This window comes from Carcharodon carcharias (assembly GCF_017639515.1).
Source record: "Carcharodon carcharias isolate sCarCar2 chromosome 13 unlocalized genomic scaffold, sCarCar2.pri SUPER_13_unloc_2, whole genome shotgun sequence".
Lineage (NCBI taxonomy): Eukaryota > Metazoa > Chordata > Chondrichthyes > Lamniformes > Lamnidae > Carcharodon > Carcharodon carcharias.
The window spans coordinates 75,608-99,304 of record NW_024470546.1 but is presented as its reverse complement, the minus strand read 5'-3'; the positions used below and the strand labels follow the sequence as shown (position 1 = coordinate 99,304).

The following is a 23,697-nucleotide window of genomic DNA, read 5'->3' as shown; positions in this document are numbered from 1 at the left end:
GTGTTACACAGACTCTGATATATTCCGTCACTCTCTTATACCCTCAGTCTGTGTCACCCTCACACCGAGTTACCCTCACTCTGAGTTACCCTCACTCTGAGTTACCCTCACTCTGAGTTACCCGCACTCTGAGTTACCCGCACTCTGAGTTACCCGCACTGAGTTACCCGCACTGAGTTACCCGCACTCTGAGTTACCCGCACTCTGAGTTACCCGCACTCTGAGTTACCCGCACTCTGAGTTACCCTCACTCTTTCTTAGCCTCACTCTGATACACCGGCACCCTGATACACCCTCACTCTGATATACCCTCACTCTGATACACCCTCACTCTGATATACCCTCAGTCTGTGTTACACAGACTCTGATATATTCCGTCACTCTCTTACACCCTCACTCTGTGTCACCCTCATTCTGATACACCCTCACTCTGTGTTACCCTCATTTTGATATACCCTCAGTCTGAGTTACCCTCACACCGAGTTACCCTCACACCGAGTTACCCTCACTCCGAGTTACCCGCACTCCGAGTTACCCGCACTCCGAGTTACCCGCACTCCGAGTTACCCGCACTCCGAGTTACCCGCACTCCGAGTTACCCGCACTCCGAGTTACCCGCACTCCGAGTTACCCTCACTCTTTCTTAGCCTCACTCTTTCTTAGCCTCACTCTGATACACCGGCACCCTGATACACCCTCACTCTGATATACCCTCACTCTGATACACCCTCACTCTGATACACCCTCACTCTGATACACCCTCACTCTGATACACCCTCACTCTGATACACCCTCACTCCGATACACCCCCAATCCGATACACCCCCAATCCGATACACCCCCACTCTGAGTTACCATCACTCTAATACACCCTCACCCGGATACACCCTCATTCTGATACACCCTCACTCTGATATACCCTCACGCTGATACACACTCTCTCTGATATACCCTCACTCTCATACACCCTCACTCTGATACACCCTCACTCTGATACACCCTCACTCTCATACACCCTCACGCTGATACACCCTCACGCTGATACACCCTCTCTCTGATATACCCTCACTCTGATATACCCTCACTCTGATACACCCTCACTCTGATATACCCTCATTCTGATGCACCTTCACTCTGAGTGACCCTCATTCTTTGTTACCCTCACTCTGATACACCCTCACTCAGATACACCCTCACTCTGAGTTACCCCCACTCTGCATGCACCCTCACTCTGAGTTACCCTCACTCTGATACACCCTCACTCTGAGTTACCCTCACTCTGAGTTACCCTCACTCTGAGTTACCCTCACTCTGATATACCCTCATTCTGATGCACCCTCACTCTGAGTGACCCTCATACCGAGTTACCCTCATTCTGAGCTACCGTCACTCTGAGTTACCCTCACTCTGAGTTAACCTCACTCTGAGTGACCGTCACTGAGATACCCTCACTCTGATTTACCCTCACTCTGATAGACACGCATTCTGAATTACCCTCGCTCTGATACACCCTCACTCTGATACACCATCACTCTGAGTTACCCTTGCTCTGATACACCCTCACTCTGATATACCCTCACTCTGATACACCCTTACTCTGAGTTACCCTCAATCTGATACACACTCACTCTGATGCACCCTCACTCTGATACACCCTCACTCTGATTTACCCTCACTCTGATAGACACACATTCTGAATTACCCTCGCTCTGATACACCCTCACTCTGATACACCCTCACTCTGATGCACCCTCACTCTGATATACCCTCACTCTGATACACCCTCACTCTGATACACCCTCACTCTGATACACCCTCACTCTGATGCACCCTCACTCTGATGCACCCTCACTCTGATGCACCCTCACTCTGGTGCACCCTCACTCTGGTGCACCCTCACTCTGTTACACCCTCATTCTGATACACCCTCACTCTGATACACCCTCACTCTGATACACCCTCACTCTGTTACCCTCACTCTGATATACCCTCACTCTGATATACCCTCACTCTGATATACCCTCACTCTGATACACTCTCACTCTGATATACCGTCACTCTGATATACCCTCACTCTCATCCACCCTCACTCTGATACACCCTCACTCTGAGTTACCCTCACTCTTTCTTAGCCTCACTCTGATACACCCTCACCCTGATACACCCTCACTCTGATATACCCTCACTCTCATCCACCCTCACTCTGATACACCCTCACTCTGAGTGACCCTCATACCGAGTTACCCTCATTCTGAGCTACCGTCACTCTGAGTTACCCTCACTCTGAGTTAACCTCACTCTGAGTGACCGTCACTCTGAGATACCCTCACTCTGATTTACCCTCACTCTGATAGACACGCATTCTGAATTACCCTCGCTCTGATACACCCTCACTCTGATACACCATCACTCTGAGTTACCCTTGCTCTGATACACCCTCACTCTGATATACCCTCACTCTGATATACCCTCACTCTGATACACCCTTACTCTGAGTTACCCTCAATCTGATACACACTCACTCTGATGCACCCTCACTCTGATGCACCCTCACTCTGATACACCCTCACTCTGATTTACCCTCACTCTGATAGACACACATTCTGAATTACCCTCGCTCTGATACACCCTCACTCTGATACACCCTCACTCTGATGCACCCTCACTCTGGTGCACCCTCACTCTGGTGCACCCTCACTCTGGTGCACCCTCACTCTGTTACACCCTCATTCTGATACACCCTCACTCTGATACACCCTCACTCTGATACACCCTCACTCTGTTACCCTCACTCTGATATACCCTCACTCTGATATACCCTCACTCTGATATACCCTCACTCTGATACACTCTCACTCTGATATACCGTCACTCTGATATACCCTCACTCTCATCCACCCTCACTCTGATACACCCTCACTCTGAGTTACCCTCACTCTTTCTTAGCCTCACTCTGATACACCCTCACCCTGATACACCCTCACTCTGATATACCCTCACTCTCATCCACCCTCACTCTGATACACCCTCACTCTGAGTGACCCTCATACCGAGTTACCCTCATTCTGAGCTACCGTCACTCTGAGTTACCCTCACTCTGAGTTAACCTCACTCTGAGTGACCGTCACTCTGAGATACCCTCACTCTGATTTACCCTCACTCTGATAGACACGCATTCTGAATTACCCTCGCTCTGATACACCCTCACTCTGATACACCATCACTCTGAGTTACCCTTGCTCTGATACACCCTCACTCTGATATACCCTCACTCTGATATACCCTCACTCTGATACACCCTTACTCTGAGTTACCCTCAATCTGATACACACTCACTCTGATGCACCCTCACTCTGATGCACCCTCACTCTGATACACCCTCACTCTGATTTACCCTCACTCTGATAGACACACATTCTGAATTACCCTCGCTCTGATACACCCTCACTCTGATACACCCTCACTCTGATGCACCCTCACTCTGATATACCCTCACTCTGATACACCCTCACTCTGATACACCCTCACTCTGATACACCCTCACTCTGTTACACCCTCACTCTGATGCACCCTCACTCTGATGCACCCTCACTCTGATGCACCCTCACTCTGGTGCACCCTCACTCTGGTGCACCCTCACTCTGTTACACCCTCATTCTGATGCACCCTCACTCTGATACACCCTCACTCTGATACACCCTCACTCTGTTACCCTCACTCTGATATACCCTCACTCTGATATACCCTCACTCTGATATACCCTCACTCTGATACATTCTCACTCTGATATACCGTCACTCTGATATACCCTCACTCTCATCCACCCTCACTCTGATACACCCTCACTCTGAGTTACCCTCACTCTTTCTTAGCCTCACTCTGATACACCCTCACCCTGATACACCCTCACTCTGATATACCCTCACTCTCATCCACCCTCACTCTGATACACCCTCACTCTGAGTTACCCTCACTCTTTCTTAGCCTCACTCTGATACACCGGCACCCTGATACACCCTCATTCTGATATACCCTCACTCTGATACACCCTCACTCTGATATACCCTCACTCTGATACACCCTCACTCTGATACACCCTCAGTCTGTGTTACACAGACTCTGATATATTCCGTCACTCTCTTATACCCTCACTCTGTGTCACCCTCATTCTGATACACCCTCACACTGTGTTACCCTCATTCTGATACACCCTCACTCTGTGTTACCCTCATTTTGATATACCCTCAGTCTGAGTTACCCTCACACCGAGTTACCCTCACACCGCGTTACCCGCACTCCGAGTTACCCGCACTCCGAGTTACCCGCACTCCGAGTTACCCGCACTCCGAGTTACCCGCACTCCGAGTTACCCGCACTCCGAGTTACCCGCACTCCGAGTTACCCGCACTCTGAGTTTACCTCACTCTGAGTTACCCTGACTCAGAGATACCCTCACTCTGATTTACCCTCACTCTGATTTACCCTCACTCTGAATTACCCTCGCTCTGATACACCCTCACACTGATACACCTTCACTCTGATACACCTTCACTCTGATACACACTCACTCTGATGCACCCTCACTCTGATACACCCTCACTCTGATACACCCTCACTCCGATACACCCTCACTCTGAGTTACCCTCACTCTGGTGCACCCTCACTCTGTTACACCCTCATTCTGATACACCCTCACTCTGTTACACCCTCATTCTGATATAACCTCACTTTGATACACCCTCACTCTGATACACCCTCACTCTTATATGACCTCACTCTTATATACACTCACTCTGACACACCCTCACTCTGACACACCCTCACTCTGACACACCCTCACTCTGACACACCCTCACTCTGACACACCCTCACTCTGACACACCCTCACTCCGATACACCTCCACTCTGAGTTACCCTCACTATGATACACCCTCACTCTGATATACCCTCACTCTGATATACCCTCACTCTGATATACCCTCACTCTGATATACCCTCACTCTGATATACCCTCACTCTGATACACCCTCACTCTGATACACCCTCACTCTGAGTTACCCTCACTCTGAGTTACCCTCACTCTGATATACCATCATTCTGATACACCCTCACGCTGATACGCCCTCACTCTGAGTTACCCTCACTCCAATACACCCCACTCTGAGTTACCCTCACTCTGAAGCACCCTCACTCTGATGCAATCTCACTCCGATACATCCCCACTCTGACTTACCCTCACTCTGGAGCATCCTCACTCTGATACACCCTCATTCTGATACACCCTCACTCTGATACACCCTCACTCCGATACACCTCCACTCTGAGTTATCCTCACTATGATACACCCTCACTCTTATACACCCTCACTCTGATATACCCTCACTCTGATATACCCTCACTCTGATATACCCTCACTCTGATATACCCTCACTCTCATACACCCGCACTCCGATACACCCTCACTCTGATGTAACCTCACTCTGATACACCCTCACTCTCATACACCCTCACTCTGATTTACGCTCACTCTCATACACCCTCACTCTGAGTTACCCTCACTCTGTAGCACCCTCACTGATACACCCTTACTCTGATACACCCTCACTCTTAGTTACACTCGCTGAGTTACCCTATCACTCTGATACACCCACACTCTGATACACCCTCACTCTGAATTACCCTCACTCTGATATACCCTCACTCTGATATACCCTCACTCTGATATACCCTCACTCTGATATACCCTCACTCTGATACACTCTCACTCTGATAGACACGCATTCTGAATTACCCTCACTCTGATACACCCTCACTTTGATACACCCTCACTCTGATATACTCTCACTCTGAGTTACCCTCACTCTGATACACCCTCACTCTGATACACCCTCACTCTGATAAACCCTCACTCTGATGTAACCTCACTCTGATATACCCTCACTCTGATACACCCTCACTCTGATGTAACCTCACTCTGATACACCCTCACTCTCATACACCCTCACTCTCATACACCCTCACTCTGATATACCCTCACTCTCATACACCCTCACTCTGATATACGCTCACTCTCATACACCCTCACTCTGAGTTACCCTCACTCCGATACACCCCACTCTGAGTTACCCTCACTCTGAAGCACCCTCACTCTGATAAAACCTCTCTTCGATACACCCTCACTCTGGTGCATCCTCACTCTGATACACCCTCATTCTGATACACCCTCACTCTGATACACCCCCACTCCGATACACCCCCACTCCGATACACCCCCACTCCGATACACCCCCACTCTGATACACCCCCACTCTGAGTTACCCTCACTCTGATACACCCTCACCCTGATACACCCTCACCCTGATATACCCTCACGCTGATACACCCTCTCTCTGATATACCCTCACTCTCATACACCCTCACTCTGATACACCCTAACTCTGATACACCCTCACTCTGATACACCCTCTCTCTGATATACCCTCACTCTGATATACCCTCACTCTGATATACCCTCACTCTGATGCACCCTCACTCTGATATACCCTCACTCTGAATTACCCTCACTCTGATACACCCTCACTCTGATACACCCTCACTCTGATATACCCTCACTCTGAGTTACCCCCACTCTGCATGCATCCTCACTCTGAGTTACCCTCACTCTGATACACCCTCACTCTGAGTTACCCTCACTCTGAGTTACCCTCACTCTGATATACCCTCACTCTGGTATACCCTCACTCTGATATACCCTCACTCTGATATACCCTCACTCTGATACACCCTCACTCTGATATACCCTCACGCTGATGCACCCTCACTCTGATACACCCTCACTCCGATACACCCTCACTCTGAGTTACCCTCACTCTGGGTGCATCCTAACTCTGTTACACCCTCATTCTGATACACCCTCACTCTGATACACCCTCACTCTGAGTTACCTTCACTCTGATACACCCTCACTCTGATACAACTCCACTCTGAGTTACCCTCACTATGATACACCCTCACTCTGATATACCCTCACTCTGATAAACCCTCACTCTCATACACTCTCACTCTCATACACCCTCACTCTGATATACGCTCACTCTCATACACCCTCACTCTGTAACACCCTCACTCTGAGTTACCCTCACTCCGATACACCCCACTCTGAGTTACCCTCACTCTGAAGCACCATCACTCTGATACAATCTCACTCCGATACACCCTCACTCTGGTGCATCCTCACTCTGGTGCATCCTCACTCTGATACACCCTCATTCTGATACACCCTCACTCTGATACACCCTCACTCCGATACAACCCCACTCTGAGTTACCATCACTCTGATACACCCTCACCCTGATACACCCTCACCCTGATATACCCTCACGCTGATACACCCTCTCTCTGATATACCCTCACTCTCATACACCCTCACTCTGATACACCCTCACTCTGATATACCCTCACGCTGATACACCCTTTCTCTGATATACCCTCACTCTGATATACCCTCACTCTGATGCACCCTCACTCTGATATACCCTCACTCTGAGTTATCCTCACTCTGATACACTCTCACTCTGATAGACACGCATTCTGAATTACCCTCACACTGATACACCCTCACTCTGATACACCCTCACTCTGATACACCCTCACTGTGATATACCCTCACTCTGATACACCCTCACTCTGATACACCCTCACTCTGAGTTACCCTCACTCTGAGTTACCCTCACTCTGATATACCCTCACTCTGATAGACCCTCACGCTGATGCACCCTCACTCTGATACACCCTCACTCCGATACACCCTCACTCTGAGTTACCCTCACTCTGGGTGCACCCTCACTCTGTTACACCCTCACTCTGATACACCCTCACTCTGATATAACCTCACTTTGATACACCCTCACTCTGATACACCCTCACTCTGATACACCCTCACTCTGATGTAACCTCACTCTGATGTAACCTCACTCTGATACACCCTCACTCTGATGTAACCTCACTCTGATATACCCTCACTCTGATACACCCTCACTCTGATGTAACCTCACTCTGATACACCCTCACTCTCATACACCCTCACTCTCATACACCCTCACTCTGACATACCCTCACTCTCATACACCCTCACTCTGATATACGCTCACTCTCATACACCCTCACTCTGTAACACCCTCACTCTGAGTTACCCTCACTCCGATACACCCCACTCTGAGTTACCCTCACTCTGAAGCACCCTCACTCTGATAAAACCTCACTTCGATACACCCTCACTCTGGTGCATCCTCACTCTGATACACCCCCACTCCGATACACCCCCACTCCGATACACCCCCACTCCGATACACCCCCACTCCGATACACCCCCACTCCGATACACCCCCACTCTGATACACCCCCACTCCGATACACCCCCACTCTGATACACCCCCACTCTGAGTTACCCTCACTCTGATACACCCTCACCCTGATACACCCTCACCCTGATATACCCTCACGCTGATACACCCTCTCTCTGATATACCCTCACTCTCATACACCCTCACTCTGATACACCCTCACTCTGATACACCCTCACTCTGATACACCCTCACTCTGATACACCCTCTCTCTGATATACCCTCACTCTGATATACCCTCACTCTGATATACCCTCACTCTGATGCACCCTCACTCTGATATACCCTCACTCTGAATTACCCTCACTCTGATACACCCTCACTCTGATATACCCTCACTCTGAGTTACCCCCACTCTGCATGCATCCTCACTCTGAGTTACCCTCACTCTGATACACCCTCACTCTGAGTTACCCTCACTCTGAGTTACCCTCACTCTGATATACCCTCACTCTGATATACCCTCACTCTGATATACCCTCACTCTGATACACCCTCACTCTGATACACCCTCACTCTGATATACCCTCACGCTGATGCACCCTCACTCTGATACACCCTCACTCCGATACACCCTCACTCTGAGTTACCCTCACTCTGGGTGCATCCTAACTCTGTTACACCCTCATTCTGATACACCCTCACTCTGATACACCCTCACTCTTATACACCCTCACTCTGAGTTACCTTCACTCTGATACACCCTCACTCTGATACAACTCCACTCTGAGTTACCCTCACTATGATACACCCTCACTCTGATATACCCTCACTCTGATAAACCCTCACTCTCATACACTCTCACTCTCATACACCCTCACTCTGATATACGCTCACTCTCATACACCCACACTCTGTAACACCCTCACTCTGAGTTACCCTCACTCCGATACACCCCACTCTGAGTTACCCTCACTCTGAAGCACCCTCACTCTGATACAATCTCACTCCGATACACCCTCACTCTGGTGCATCCTCACTCTGGTGCATCCTCACTCTGATACACCCTCATTCTGATACACCCTCACTCTGATACACCCTCACTCCGATACACCCCCACTCTGAGTTACCATCACTCTGATACACCCTCACCCTGATACACCCTCACCCTGATATACCCTCACGCTGATACACCCTCTCTCTGATATACCCTCACTCTCATACACCCTCACTCTGATACACCCTCACTCTGATATACCCTCACGCTGATACACCCTTTCTCTGATATACCCTCACTCTGATATCCCCTCACTCTGATGCACCCTCACTCTGATATACCCTCACTCTGAGTTATCCTCACTCTGATACACTCTCACTCTGATAGACACGCATTCTGAATTACCCTCACTCTGATACACCCTCACTCTGATACACCCTCACTCTGATACACCCTCACTCTGATATACCCTCACTCTGAAACACCCTCACTCTGAAACACCCTCACTCTGATACACCCTCACTCTGATATACTCTCACTCTGAGTTACCCTCACTCTGATACACCCTCACTCTGATACACCCTCACTCTGATAAACCCGCACTCTTTGTTACCCTCACTCTGATATACCCTCACTCTGATACACCCTCACTCTGATGTAACCTCACTCTGATGTAACCTCACTCTGATGTAACCTCACTCTGATACACCCTCACTCTGATGTAACCTCACTCTGATGTAACCTCACTCTGATATACCCTCACTCTGATACACCCTCACTCTGATGTAACCTCACTCTGATACACGCTCACTCTCATACACCCTCACTCTCATACACCCTCACTCTGATATACCCTCACTCTCATACACCCTCACTCTGATATACGCTCACTCTCATACACCCTCACTCTGTAACAACGTCACTCTGAGTTACCCTCACTCCGATACACCCCACTCTGAGTTACCCTCACTCTGAAGCACCCTCACTCTGATAAAACCTCACTTCGATACACCCTCACTCTGGTGCATCCTCACTCTGATACACCCCCACTCCGATACACCCCCACTCCGATACACCCCCACTACGATACACCCCCACTCTGATACACCCCCACTCTGATACACCCTCATTCTGATACACCCTCACTCTGATACACCCCCACTCCGATACACCCCCACTCCGATACACCCCCACTCTGATACACCCCCACTCTGAGTTACCCTCACTCTGATACACCCTCACCCTGATACACCCTCACCCTGATATACCCTCACGCTGATACACCCTCTCTCTGATATACCCTCACTCTCATACACCCTCACTCTGATACACCCTCACTCTGATACACCCTCACTCTGATACACCCTCTCTCTGATATACCCTCACTCTGATATACCCTCACTCTGATATACCCTCACTCTGATGCACCCTCACTCTGATATACCCTCACTCTGAATTACCCTCACTCTGATACACCCTCACTCTGATATACCCTCACTCTGAGTTACCCCCACTCTGCATGCATCCTCACTCTGAGTTACCCTCACTCTGATACACCCTCACTCTGAGTTACCCTCACTCTGAGTTACCCTCACTCTGATATACCCTCACTCTGATATACCCTCACTCTGATATACCCTCACTCTGATACACCCTCACTCTGATACACCCTCACTCTGATATACCCTCACGCTGATGCACCCTCACTCTGATACACCCTCACTCCGATACACCCTCACTCTGAGTTACCCTCACTCTGGGTGCATCCTAACTCTGTTACACCCTCATTCTGATACACCCTCACTCTGATACACCCTCACTCTTATACACCCTCACTCTGAGTTACCTTCACTCTGATACACCCTCACTCTGATACAACTCCACTCTGAGTTACCCTCACTCTGGGTGCATCCTAACTCTGTTACACCCTCATTCTGATACACCCTCACTCTGATACACCCTCACTCTTATACACCCTCACTCTGAGTTACCTTCACTCTGATACACCCTCACTCTGATACAACTCCACTCTGAGTTACCCTCACTATGATACACCCTCACTCTGATATACCCTCACTCTGATAAACCCTCACTCTCATACACTCTCACTCTCATACACCCTCACTCTGATATACGCTCACTCTCATACACCCTCACTCTGTAACACCCTCACTCTGAGTTACCCTCACTCCGATACACCCCACTCTGAGTTACCCTCACTCTGAAGCACCCTCACTCTGATACACCCTAACTCTGATACACCCTCACTCTGATACACCCTCTCTCTGATATACCCTCACTCTGATATACCCTCACTCTGATATACCCTCACTCTGATGCACCCTCACTCTGATATACCCTCACTCTGAATTACCCTCACTCTGATACACCCTCACTCTGATACACCCTCACTCTGATATACCCTCACTCTGAGTTACCCCCACTCTGCATGCATCCTCACTCTGAGTTACCCTCACTCTGATACACCCTCACTCTGAGTTACCCTCACTCTGAGTTACCCTCACTCTGATATACCCTCACTCTGGTATACCCTCACTCTGATATACCCTCACTCTGATATACCCTCACTCTGATACACCCTCACTCTGATATACCCTCACGCTGATGCACCCTCACTCTGATACACCCTCACTCCGATACACCCTCACTCTGAGTTACCCTCACTCTGGGTGCATCCTAACTCTGTTACACCCTCATTCTGATACACCCTCACTCTGATACACCCTCACTCTGAGATACCATCACTCTGATACACCCTCACTCTGATACAACTCCACTCTGAGTTACCCTCACTATGATACACCCTCACTCTGATATACCCTCACTCTGATAAACCCTCACTCTCATACACTCTCACTCTCATACACCCTCACTCTGATATACGCTCACTCTCATACACCCTCACTCTGTAACACCCTCACTCTGAGTTACCCTCACTCCGATACACCCCACTCTGAGTTACCCTCACTCTGAAGCACCATCACTCTGATACAATCTCACTCCGATACACCCTCACTCTGGTGCATCCTCACTCTGGTGCATCCTCACTCTGATACACCCTCATTCTGATACACCCTCACTCTGATACACCCTCACTCCGATACACCCCCACTCTGAGTTACCATCACTCTGATACACCCTCACCCTGATACACCCTCACCCTGATATACCCTCACGCTGATACACCCTCTCTCTGATATACCCTCACTCTCATACACCCTCACTCTGATACACCCTCACTCTGATATACCCTCACGCTGATACACCCTTTCTCTGATATACCCTCACTCTGATATACCCTCACTCTGATGCACCCTCACTCTGATATACCCTCACTCTGAGTTATCCTCACTCTGATACACTCTCACTCTGATAGACACGCATTCTGAATTACCCTCACACTGATACACCCTCACTCTGATACACCCTCACTCTGATACACCCTCACTGTGATATACCCTCACTCTGATACACCCTCACTCTGATACACCCTCACTCTGAGTTACCCTCACTCTGAGTTACCCTCACTCTGATATACCCTCACTCTGATAGACCCTCACGCTGATGCACCCTCACTCTGATACACCCTCACTCCGATACACCCTCACTCTGAGTTACCCTCACTCTGGGTGCACCCTCACTCTGTTACACCCTCATTCTGATACACCCTCACTCTGATATAACCTCACTTTGATACACCCTCACTCTGATACACCCTCACTCTGATACACCCTCACTCTGAGTTACCCTCACTCTGGGTGCACCCTCACTCTGTTACACCCTCATTCTGATACACCCTCACTCTGATATAACCTCACTTTGATACACCCTCACTCTGATACACCCTCACTCTGATACACCCTCACTCTGATGTAACCTCACTCTGATGTAACCTCACTCTGATACACCCTCACTCTGATGTAACCTCACTCTGATATACCCTCACTCTGATACACCCTCACTCTGATGTAACCTCACTCTGATACACCCTCACTCTCATACACCCTCACTCTCATACACCCTCACTCTGACATACCCTCACTCTCATACACCCTCACTCTGATATACGCTCACTCTCATACACCCTCACTCTGTAACACCCTCACTCTGAGTTACCCTCACTCCGATACACCCCACTCTGAGTTACCCTCACTCTGAAGCACCCTCACTCTGATAAAACCTCACTTCGATACACCCTCACTCTGGTGCATCCTCACTCTGATACACCCCCACTCCGAGACACCCCCACTCCGATACACCCCCACTCCGATACACCCCCACTCTGATACACCCCCACTCCGATACACCCCCACTCTGATACACCCCCACTCTGAGTTACCCTCACTCTGATACACCCTCACCCTGATACACCCTCACCCTGATATACCCTCACGCTGATACACCCTCTCTCTGATATACCCTCACTCTCATACACCCTCACTCTGATACACCCTCACTCTGATACACCCTCACTCTGATACACCCTCACTCTGATACACCCTCACTCTGATATACCCTCACTCTGATATACCCTCACTCTGATATACCCTCACTCTGATGCACCCTCACTCTGATATACCCTCACTCTGAATTACCCTCACTCTGATACACCCTCACTCTGATATACCCTCACTCTGAGTTACCCCCACTCTGCATGCATCCTCACTCTGAGTTACCCTCACTCTGATACACCCTCACTCTGAGTTACCCTCACTCTGAGTTACCCTCACTCTGATATACCCTCACTCTGATATACCCTCACTCTGATATACCCTCACTCTGATACACCCTCACTCTGATACACCCTCACTCTGATATACCCTCACGCTGATGCACCCTCACTCTGATACACCCTCACTCCGATACACCCTCACTCTGAGTTACCCTCACTCTGGGTGCATCCTAACTCTGTTACACCCTCATTCTGATACACCCTCACTCTGATACACCCTCACTCTGATACACCCTCACTCTGAGTTACCTTCACTCTGATACACCCTCACTCTGATACAACTCCACTCTGAGTTACCCTCACTATGATACACCCTCACTCTGATATACCCTCACTCTGATAAACCCTCACTCTCATACACTCTCACTCTCATACACCCTCACTCTGATATACGCTCACTCTCATACACCCTCACTCTGTAACACCCTCACTCTGAGTTACCCTCACTCCGATACACCCCACTCTGAGTTACCCTCACTCTGAAGCACCCTCACTCTGATACAATCTCACTCCGATACACCCTCACTCTGGTGCAACCTCACTCTGGTGCAACCTCACTCTGATACACCCTCATTCTGATACACCCTCACTCTGATACACCCTCACTCCGATACACCCCCACTCTGAGTTACCATCACTCTGATACACCCTCACCCTGATACACCCTCACCCTGATATACCCTCACGCTGATACACCCTCTCTCTGATATACCCTCACTCTCATACACCCTCACTCTGATACACCCTCACTCTGATATACCCTCACGCTGATACACCCTTTCTCTGATATACCCTCACTCTGATATCCCCTCACTCTGATGCACCCTCACTCTGATACACTCTCACTCTGATAGACACGCATTCTGAATTACCCTCACTCTGATACACCCTCACTCTGATACACCCTCACTCTGATACACCCTCACTCTGATATACCCTCACTCTGAAACACCCTCACTCTGAAACACCCTCACTCTGATACACCCTCACTCTGATATACTCTCACTCTGAGTTACCCTCACTCTGATACACCCTCACTCTGATACACCCTCACTCTGATAAACCCGCACTCTTTGTTACCCTCACTCTGATATACCCTCACTCTGATACACCCTCACTCTGATGTAACCTCACTCTGATGTAACCTCACTCTGATGTAACCTCACTCTGATACACCCTCACTCTGATGTAACCTCACTCTGATGTAACCTCACTCTGATATACCCTCACTCTGATACACCCTCACTCTGATGTAACCTCACTCTGATACACGCTCACTCTCATACACCCTCACTCTCATACACCCTCACTCTGATATACCCTCACTCTCATACACCCTCACTCTGATATACGCTCACTCTCATACACCCTCACTCTGTAACAACGTCACTCTGAGTTACCCTCACTCCGATACACCCCACTCTGAGTTACCCTCACTCTGAAGCACCCTCACTCTGATAAAACCTCACTTCGATACACCCTCACTCTGGTGCATCCTCACTCTGATACACCCCCACTCCGATACACCCCCACTCCGATACACCCCCACTACGATACACCCCCACTCTGATACACCCCCACTCTGATACACCCTCACTCTGATACACCCCCACTCCGATACACCCCCACTCCGATACACCCCCACTCTGATACACCCCCACTCTGAGTTACCCTCACTCTGATACACCCTCACCCTGATACACCCTCACCCTGATATACCCTCACGCTGATACACCCTCTCTCTGATATACCCTCACTCTCATACACCCTCACTCTGATACACCCTCACTCTGATACACCCTCACTCTGATACACCCTCTCTCTGATATACCCTCACTCTGATATACCCTCACTCTGATATACCCTCACTCTGATGCACCCTCACTCTGATATACCCTCACTCTGAATTACCCTCACTCTGATACACCCTCACTCTGATATACCCTCACTCTGAGTTACCCCCACTCTGCATGCATCCTCACTCTGAGTTACCCTCACTCTGATACACCCTCACTCTGAGTTACCCTCACTCTGAGTTACCCTCACTCTGATATACCCTCACTCTGATATACCCTCACTCTGATATACCCTCACTCTGATACACCCTCACTCTGATACACCCTCACTCTGATATACCCTCACGCTGATGCACCCTCACTCTGATACACCCTCACTCCGATACACCCTCACTCTGAGTTACCCTCACTCTGGGTGCATCCTAACTCTGTTACACCCTCATTCTGATACACCCTCACTCTGATACACCCTCACTCTTATACACCCTCACTCTGAGTTACCTTCACTCTGATACACCCTCACTCTGATACAACTCCACTCTGAGTTACCCTCACTCTGGGTGCATCCTAACTCTGTTACACCCTCATTCTGATACACCCTCACTCTGATACACCCTCACTCTTATACACCCTCACTCTGAGTTACCTTCACTCTGATACACCCTCACTCTGATACAACTCCACTCTGAGTTACCCTCACTATGATACACCCTCACTCTGATATACCCTCACTCTGATAAACCCTCACTCTCATACACTCTCACTCTCATACACCCTCACTCTGATATACGCTCACTCTCATACACCCTCACTCTGTAACACCCTCACTCTGAGTTACCCTCACTCCGATACACCCCACTCTGAGTTACCCTCACTCTGAAGCACCCTCACTCTGATACAATCTCACTCCGATACACCCTCACTCTGGTGCATCCTCACTCTGGTGCATCTTCACTCTGATACACCCTCATTCTGAAAAACCCTCACTCTGATACACCCTCACTCCGATACACCCCCACTCTGAGTTACCATCACTCTGATACACCCTCACCCTGATACACCCTCACCCTGATATACCCTCACGCTGATACACCCTCTCTCTGATATACCCTCACTCTCATACACCCTCACTCTGATACACCCTCACTCTGATATACCCTCACGCTGATACACCCTTTCTCTGATATACCCTCACTCTGATATACCCTCACTCTGATGCACCCTCACTCTGATATACCCTCACTCTGAGTTATCCTCACTCTGAGTTATCCTCACTCTGATACACTCTCACTCTGATAGACACGCATTCTGAATTACCCTCACTCTGATACACCCTCACTCTGATACACCCTCACTCTGATACACCCTCACTCTGATATACCCTCACTCTGATACACCCTCACTCTGATACACCCTCACTCTGATACAAACTCACTCTGAGTTACCCTCACTCTGATATACCCTCACTCTGATAGACCCTCACGCTGATGCACCCTCACTCTGATACACCCTCACTCCGATACACCCTCACTCTGAGTTACCCTCACTCTGGGTGCACCCTCACTCTGTTACACCCTCATTCTGATACACCCTCACTCTGATATAACCTCACTTTGATACACCCTCACTCTGATACACCCTCACTCTGAGTTACCTTCACTCTGATACACCCTCACTCCGATACAACTCCACTCTGAGTTACCCTCACTATGATACACCCTCACTCTGATATACCCTCACTCTGATATACCCTCACACTGATACACCCTCACACTGATACACCCTCACACTGATACACCCTCATTCTCATATACCTCACTCTGATACACCATCATTCGATACACCCTCACTCTGATACGCCCTCACTCTGATATGCCCTCACTCTGATACACCCTCACTCTTAGTTACCTTCGCTGAGTTACCCTGTCACTCTGATATACCCTCACTCTGATACACCCGCATTCTGAATTACCCTCACTCTGATACTCCGTCACTCTGATACACCCTCACTCTTTGTTACCCTCACTCTGATATACCCTCACTCTGATACACCCTCACTCTGATACACCCTCACTCTGATACACCCTCACTCTGATATACCCTCACTCTGATACACCCTCACTCTGATACACCCTCACGCTGATGCACCCTCACTCTGATACACCCTCACTCTGATACACCCTCACTCCGATACACCCTCACTCCGATACACCCTCACTCTGCTCACTCTGAGTTACCCTCACTCTGGGTGCACCCTCACTCTGTTACACCCTCATTCTGATACACCCTCACTCTGATATAACCTCACTTTGATACACCCTCACTCTGATACACCCTCACTCTGAGTTACCTTCACTCTGATACACCCTCACTCCGATACAACTCCACTGAGTTACCCGCACTATGATACACCCTCACTCTGATATACCCTCACTCTGATATACCCTCACTCTGATACACCCTCACACTGATACAACCTCATTCTCATATACCTCACTCTGATACACCATCATTCGATACACCCTCACTCTGATACGCCCTCACTCTGATATGCCCTCACTCTGATACACCCTCACTCTTAGTTACCTTCGCTGAGTTACCCTGTCACTCTGATACACCCTCACTCTGATACACCCTCACTCTGATATACCCTCACTCTGATACACCCGCATTCTGAATTACCCTCACTCTGATACTCCGTCACTCTGATACACCCTCACTCTGAGTTACCCTCACTCTTTGTTACCCTCACTGATATACCCTCACTCTGATACTCCCTCACTCTGATATACCCTCACTCTGATACACCCTCACTCTGAGTTACCCTCACTCTTTGATACCCTCACTCTGATATACCCTCACTCTGATATACCCTCACTCTGATACACCCTCACTCTGATATACCCTCACTCTGATATACCCTCACTCTGATATACCCTCACTCTGATACACCCTCACTCTGATACACCCTCACTCTGATACACCCTCACTCTGATACACCCTCACTCTGATACACCCTCACTCTGTTACACCCTCACTCTGAGTTACCCTCACTCTGGTGCATCCTCACTCTGATGCACCCTCAGTCTGATACACCCTCACTCTGATACACCCCCACTCTGAGTTACCATCACTCTGATACACCCTCACCCTGATACACCTTCACTCTGATACACCCTCAGTCTGATATACCCTCAGTCTGATACACACTCTCTCTGATATACCCTCACTCTCATACACCCTCACTCTGATACACCCTCACTCTGATACACCCTCACTCTCATACACCCTCACGCTGATACACCCTCTCTCTGATATACCCTCACTCTGATACACCCTCACTCTGATACACCCTCACTCCGATACACCCCCACTCTGAGTTACCATCACTCTGATACACCCTCACCCTGATACACCTTCACTCTGATACACCCTCACTCTGATATACCCTCACTCTGATACACCCTCACTCTGATACACCCTCACCCTGATACACCTTCACTCTGATACACCCTCAGTCTGATATACCCTCAGTCTGATACACACTCTCTCTGATACACCCTCACTCTCATACACCCTCTCTCTGATATACCCTCACGCTGATACACCCTCACTCTGATACACCCTCACTCTGATATACCCTCACTCTGATATACCCTCACTCTGATACACCCTCACTCTGATACACCCTCACTCTGATACACCCTCACTCTGTTACACCCTCACTCTGATACACCCTCACTCTGAGTTACCCTCACTCTGGTGCATCCTCACTCTGATGCACCCCCACTCTGAGTTACCATCACTCTGATACACCCTCACCCTGATACACCTTCACTCTGATACACCCTCAGTCTGATATACCCTCAGTCTGATACACACTCTCTCTGATATACCCTCACTCTCATACACCCTCTCTCTGATATACCCTCACGCTGATACACCCTCACTCTGATACACCCTCACTCTGATACACCCTCACTCCGATACACCCCCACTCTGAGTTACCATCACTCTGATACACCCTCACCCTGATACACCTTCACTCTGATACACCCTCACTCTGATATACCCTCACTCTGATACACCCTCACTCTGATACACCCTCACCCTGATACACCTTCACTCTGATACACCCTCAGTCTGATATACCCTCACTCTGATATACCCTCACTCTGATACACCTTCACTCTGATACACCCTCAGTCTGATATACCCTCAGTCTGATACACACTCTCTCTGATATACCCTCACTCTCATACACCCTCTCTCTGATATACCCTCACGCTGATACACCCTCACTCTGATACACCCTCACTCCGATACACCCCCACTCTGAGTTACCATCACTCTGATACACCCTCACCCTGATACACCCTCACGCTGATACACCCTCTCTCTGATATACCCTCACTCTCATACACCCTCACTCTGATACACCCTCACTCTGATACACCCTCACTCTGATAGATACGCATTCTGTATTACCCTCACTCTGATACACCCTCACTCTGATACACCCTCACTCTGATACACCCTCACTCTGATACACCCTCACTCTTAGTTACACTCACTGAGTTTCCCTGTCACTCTGATACACCCTCACTCTGAGTTACACTCACTCTGATACATCCTCACTTTGATACACCCTCACTCTGATATGCCCTCACTCTGATATGCCCTCACTCTGATATGCCCTCACTCTGAGTTGCCCGCACTATTTTACCCTCACTCTGATGCACCCTCGATCTGATATATCCTCACTCTGATATACCCGCACTCTGATATACCCTCACTCTGAGTTACCCTCACTCTGATATACCCGCACTCTGATATACCCTCACTCTGAGTTACCCTCACTGAGTTACCCTCACTCTGATATACCCTCACTCTGATATACCCTCACTCTGATATACCCTCACTCTGATATACCCTCACTCTGATATACCCTCACTCTGATATACCCTCACTCTGATATACCCTCACTCTGAGTTACGCTCACTCTGAGTTACCCTCACTCTGAGTTGCCATCACTCTGACTTACCCTCACTCTGATATACCCTCACTCTTTATACCCTCACTCTGATATACCCTCATTCTGAGTTGCCCTCACTCTGAGTTACCCTCACTCTGATATACCCTCACTCTTATATACCCTCACTCTGAGTTACCCTCACTCTGATATACCCTCACTCTGAGTTACCTTCACTCTGAGTTACCCTCACCCTGATACACCCTCACTCTGATACACCCTCATTCTGATATATCTCACTCTGATACACCATCATTCTGAATTACCCTCACTCTGATACTCCCTCACTCTGAAACACCCTCACTCTGAGTTACCCTCACTCTTTGTTACCCTAACTCTGATACACCTCACTCTGATACACCCTCACTCTGATATACCCTCACTCTGATGCACCCTCACTCTGATGCACCCTCACTCTGATATACCCTCACTCCGATACACCCGCACTCCGATACACCCGCACTCCAATACACCCACACTCCGATACACCCGCACTCTGAGTTACCTTCACTTTGATACACTCTCACTCTGATATACCCTCACTCTGATATACCTTCGCTCTGAGTTACCATCACTGAATCACCCTCAGTCTATACCCTCACTCTGTGTTAGCCTCTGTCTGATTTACCCTCACTCTGATTTACCCTCACTCTGATATACCCTCACTCTGAGTTACCCTCATTCTGATATACCCTCACTCTCAGTTACCCTCACTCTGAGTTGCCCTCACTCTGAGTTGCCCTCACTCTGAGTTGCCCCCACTCTGAGTTGCCCCCACTCTGATTTACCCTCACTCTGATTTATCCTCACTCTGATTTAGTCCCACTCTGATTTACCCTCACTCTGATTTACCCTCACTCTGAGTCACCCTCACTCTGATTTACCCTCATTCTGAGTTACCGGCACTCTGAGTGACCCTCACTCTGAGTCACCCTCACTCTGAGTCACCCTCACTCTGAGTCACCCTCACTCTGAGTCACCCTCACTCTGAGTTATCCTCATTCTGAATTACCCTCACTCTGATTCACCCTCACTTTGAGCTACCCTCATTCTGAGTTACGCTCACTCTGAGTTACCCTCGGTCTGATTTACCCTTGTTCTGATTTGGCCTCGCTCTGATTTACCCTCACTCTGAATTACTCTCACTCTGAACCACCCTCATTCTGAGTTATGCTCAATGAGTTACCCCCGCTCTGATTTACCCTCACTATGAGTTGCCCTCACTCTGGTTTACCCCCGCTATAATTTGCCCTCACTCTGAGCTACACTCACTCTGATTTTCCCTCAGACTTGCATTCACTCTGACTTACCCTCACTGTGGGTCACCCTCACTCTGAGGTACCCTCCATGCTGATTTACCCTCACTCTGAGTTACCGGCGCTCTGAGCTACCCTCAGTCTGATTTACCCCTGTTCTAATTTGCCCTTACTCTGAGTTACCCTCATTCTGAATTACCCTCACTCTGAGTTACCGTCATTCTGAGTTATGCTCAATCTGGGTTACCCTCACTCTGATTTACCCTCACTGAGTGGTCCTCACTCAGGTTTACCCTCATTCTGAATTACCCTCACTCTGAGTTACCCTCACTCTGAGTTACGCTCAATCTGGGTTACCCTCACTCTGAGTTACCCTCACTGATTTACCCTCAGTCTGATTAACTCTCAGCCTGATTTACCCTCGCTCTGATGTAGCCTCACTCTGAGTTACTCTCAATTACTTCTCTCCTAATGCTGCCACTGGTATTTTTATTCCATGGGTTTTTATGTGGCACTTTGTCAAATTCTAACAAACTTCATCAAAATATTTTCTAAACTTTGAACAAACCACTCCATAACCTTCTAAGTTTTAGGTGGTTCAATCCTAGTTTGTGTAATTTCTCCTTGTAATTTAACCCTTGGAGTTCATTGTATCATTCTGGTAAATCTACACAACACTCCCTTTAAGATTGTTTATCCAGACAGTGACTATTGAAGGAACTGGCTGAGGAGACACCTTGTTTATTCTGATTGTGTGTTTACAGGTGTCACTCGGTCGTGAATTATGACTCAGACAAACACTATCGGGTTTGTGTCTATTACCAAACAATGCCAACAGTCACCTCCTACAGTGAGACAGTCATCACCACTCCCAACTGCACATGGAGGAATTATAAATCACAGCTGATCATTGAACCAAGGCAGAAACCTCTCCGCTTTGAGAGCACAACCATCATCTTCCCGAAATATGCGAAGAACATTTACAGAACGACACTGAACTACAACGCTGGGAGTAATCGGAGACACTTCATGTCCAGTGTCCAGCTACAGACCGTAGGCAAAGTGAATCCTTGCCTCATCTACACCGAGGACCTGTGACCTTTGACCCGCTGGGTTGCCATAAGCCAAGAGCCTGTTGTTAGGAAGCTTCTAGGATTCACGATCCCTGTCCACAGTCTCTCATTAACCTGCTTTATATAATTATTGCTGAAAATCTAAAATGTTATTCGCTCTCCAGGAATCATCAGAGTCAGAGGCCTAAGCATTTAATTATAGATTAATGACAGAATTCATAACTCAGAAACTACCCAAAGTACAGAAAGAGATTTCATATCTCACTGGAGTAAAATAACATGAGGATTGGACAGTGGATGGATCTGATTGGATGATGGGTGGATCTGAGTGGATGGTGGGTGATCTGATTGGATGATGGGTGGATCTGAGTGGATGGTGGGTGATCTGATTGGAAGACAGATGGATCTGAGTGGATGGTGGGTGATCTGATTGGAAGATGGATGGATC

At 48.8% G+C, this 23,697-nt stretch overlaps 1 protein-coding gene across 1 annotated transcript in view; it reads left to right on the top strand.

Moving 5' to 3' along the window:
• The window catches only part of rflna (refilin A), a 72,910-nt gene extending 49,594 nt beyond the window's left edge, over positions 1-23,316 (top strand). Inside the window, exon 3 of the mRNA XM_041180590.1 lies at positions 22,941-23,316. Coding sequence (XP_041036524.1) covers positions 22,941-23,274 — 334 coding nt within the window. The 3' untranslated portion in view covers positions 23,275-23,316. The remainder of the gene's footprint in view (positions 1-22,940) is intronic.
• Positions 23,317-23,697: the final 381 nt, after the last annotated feature.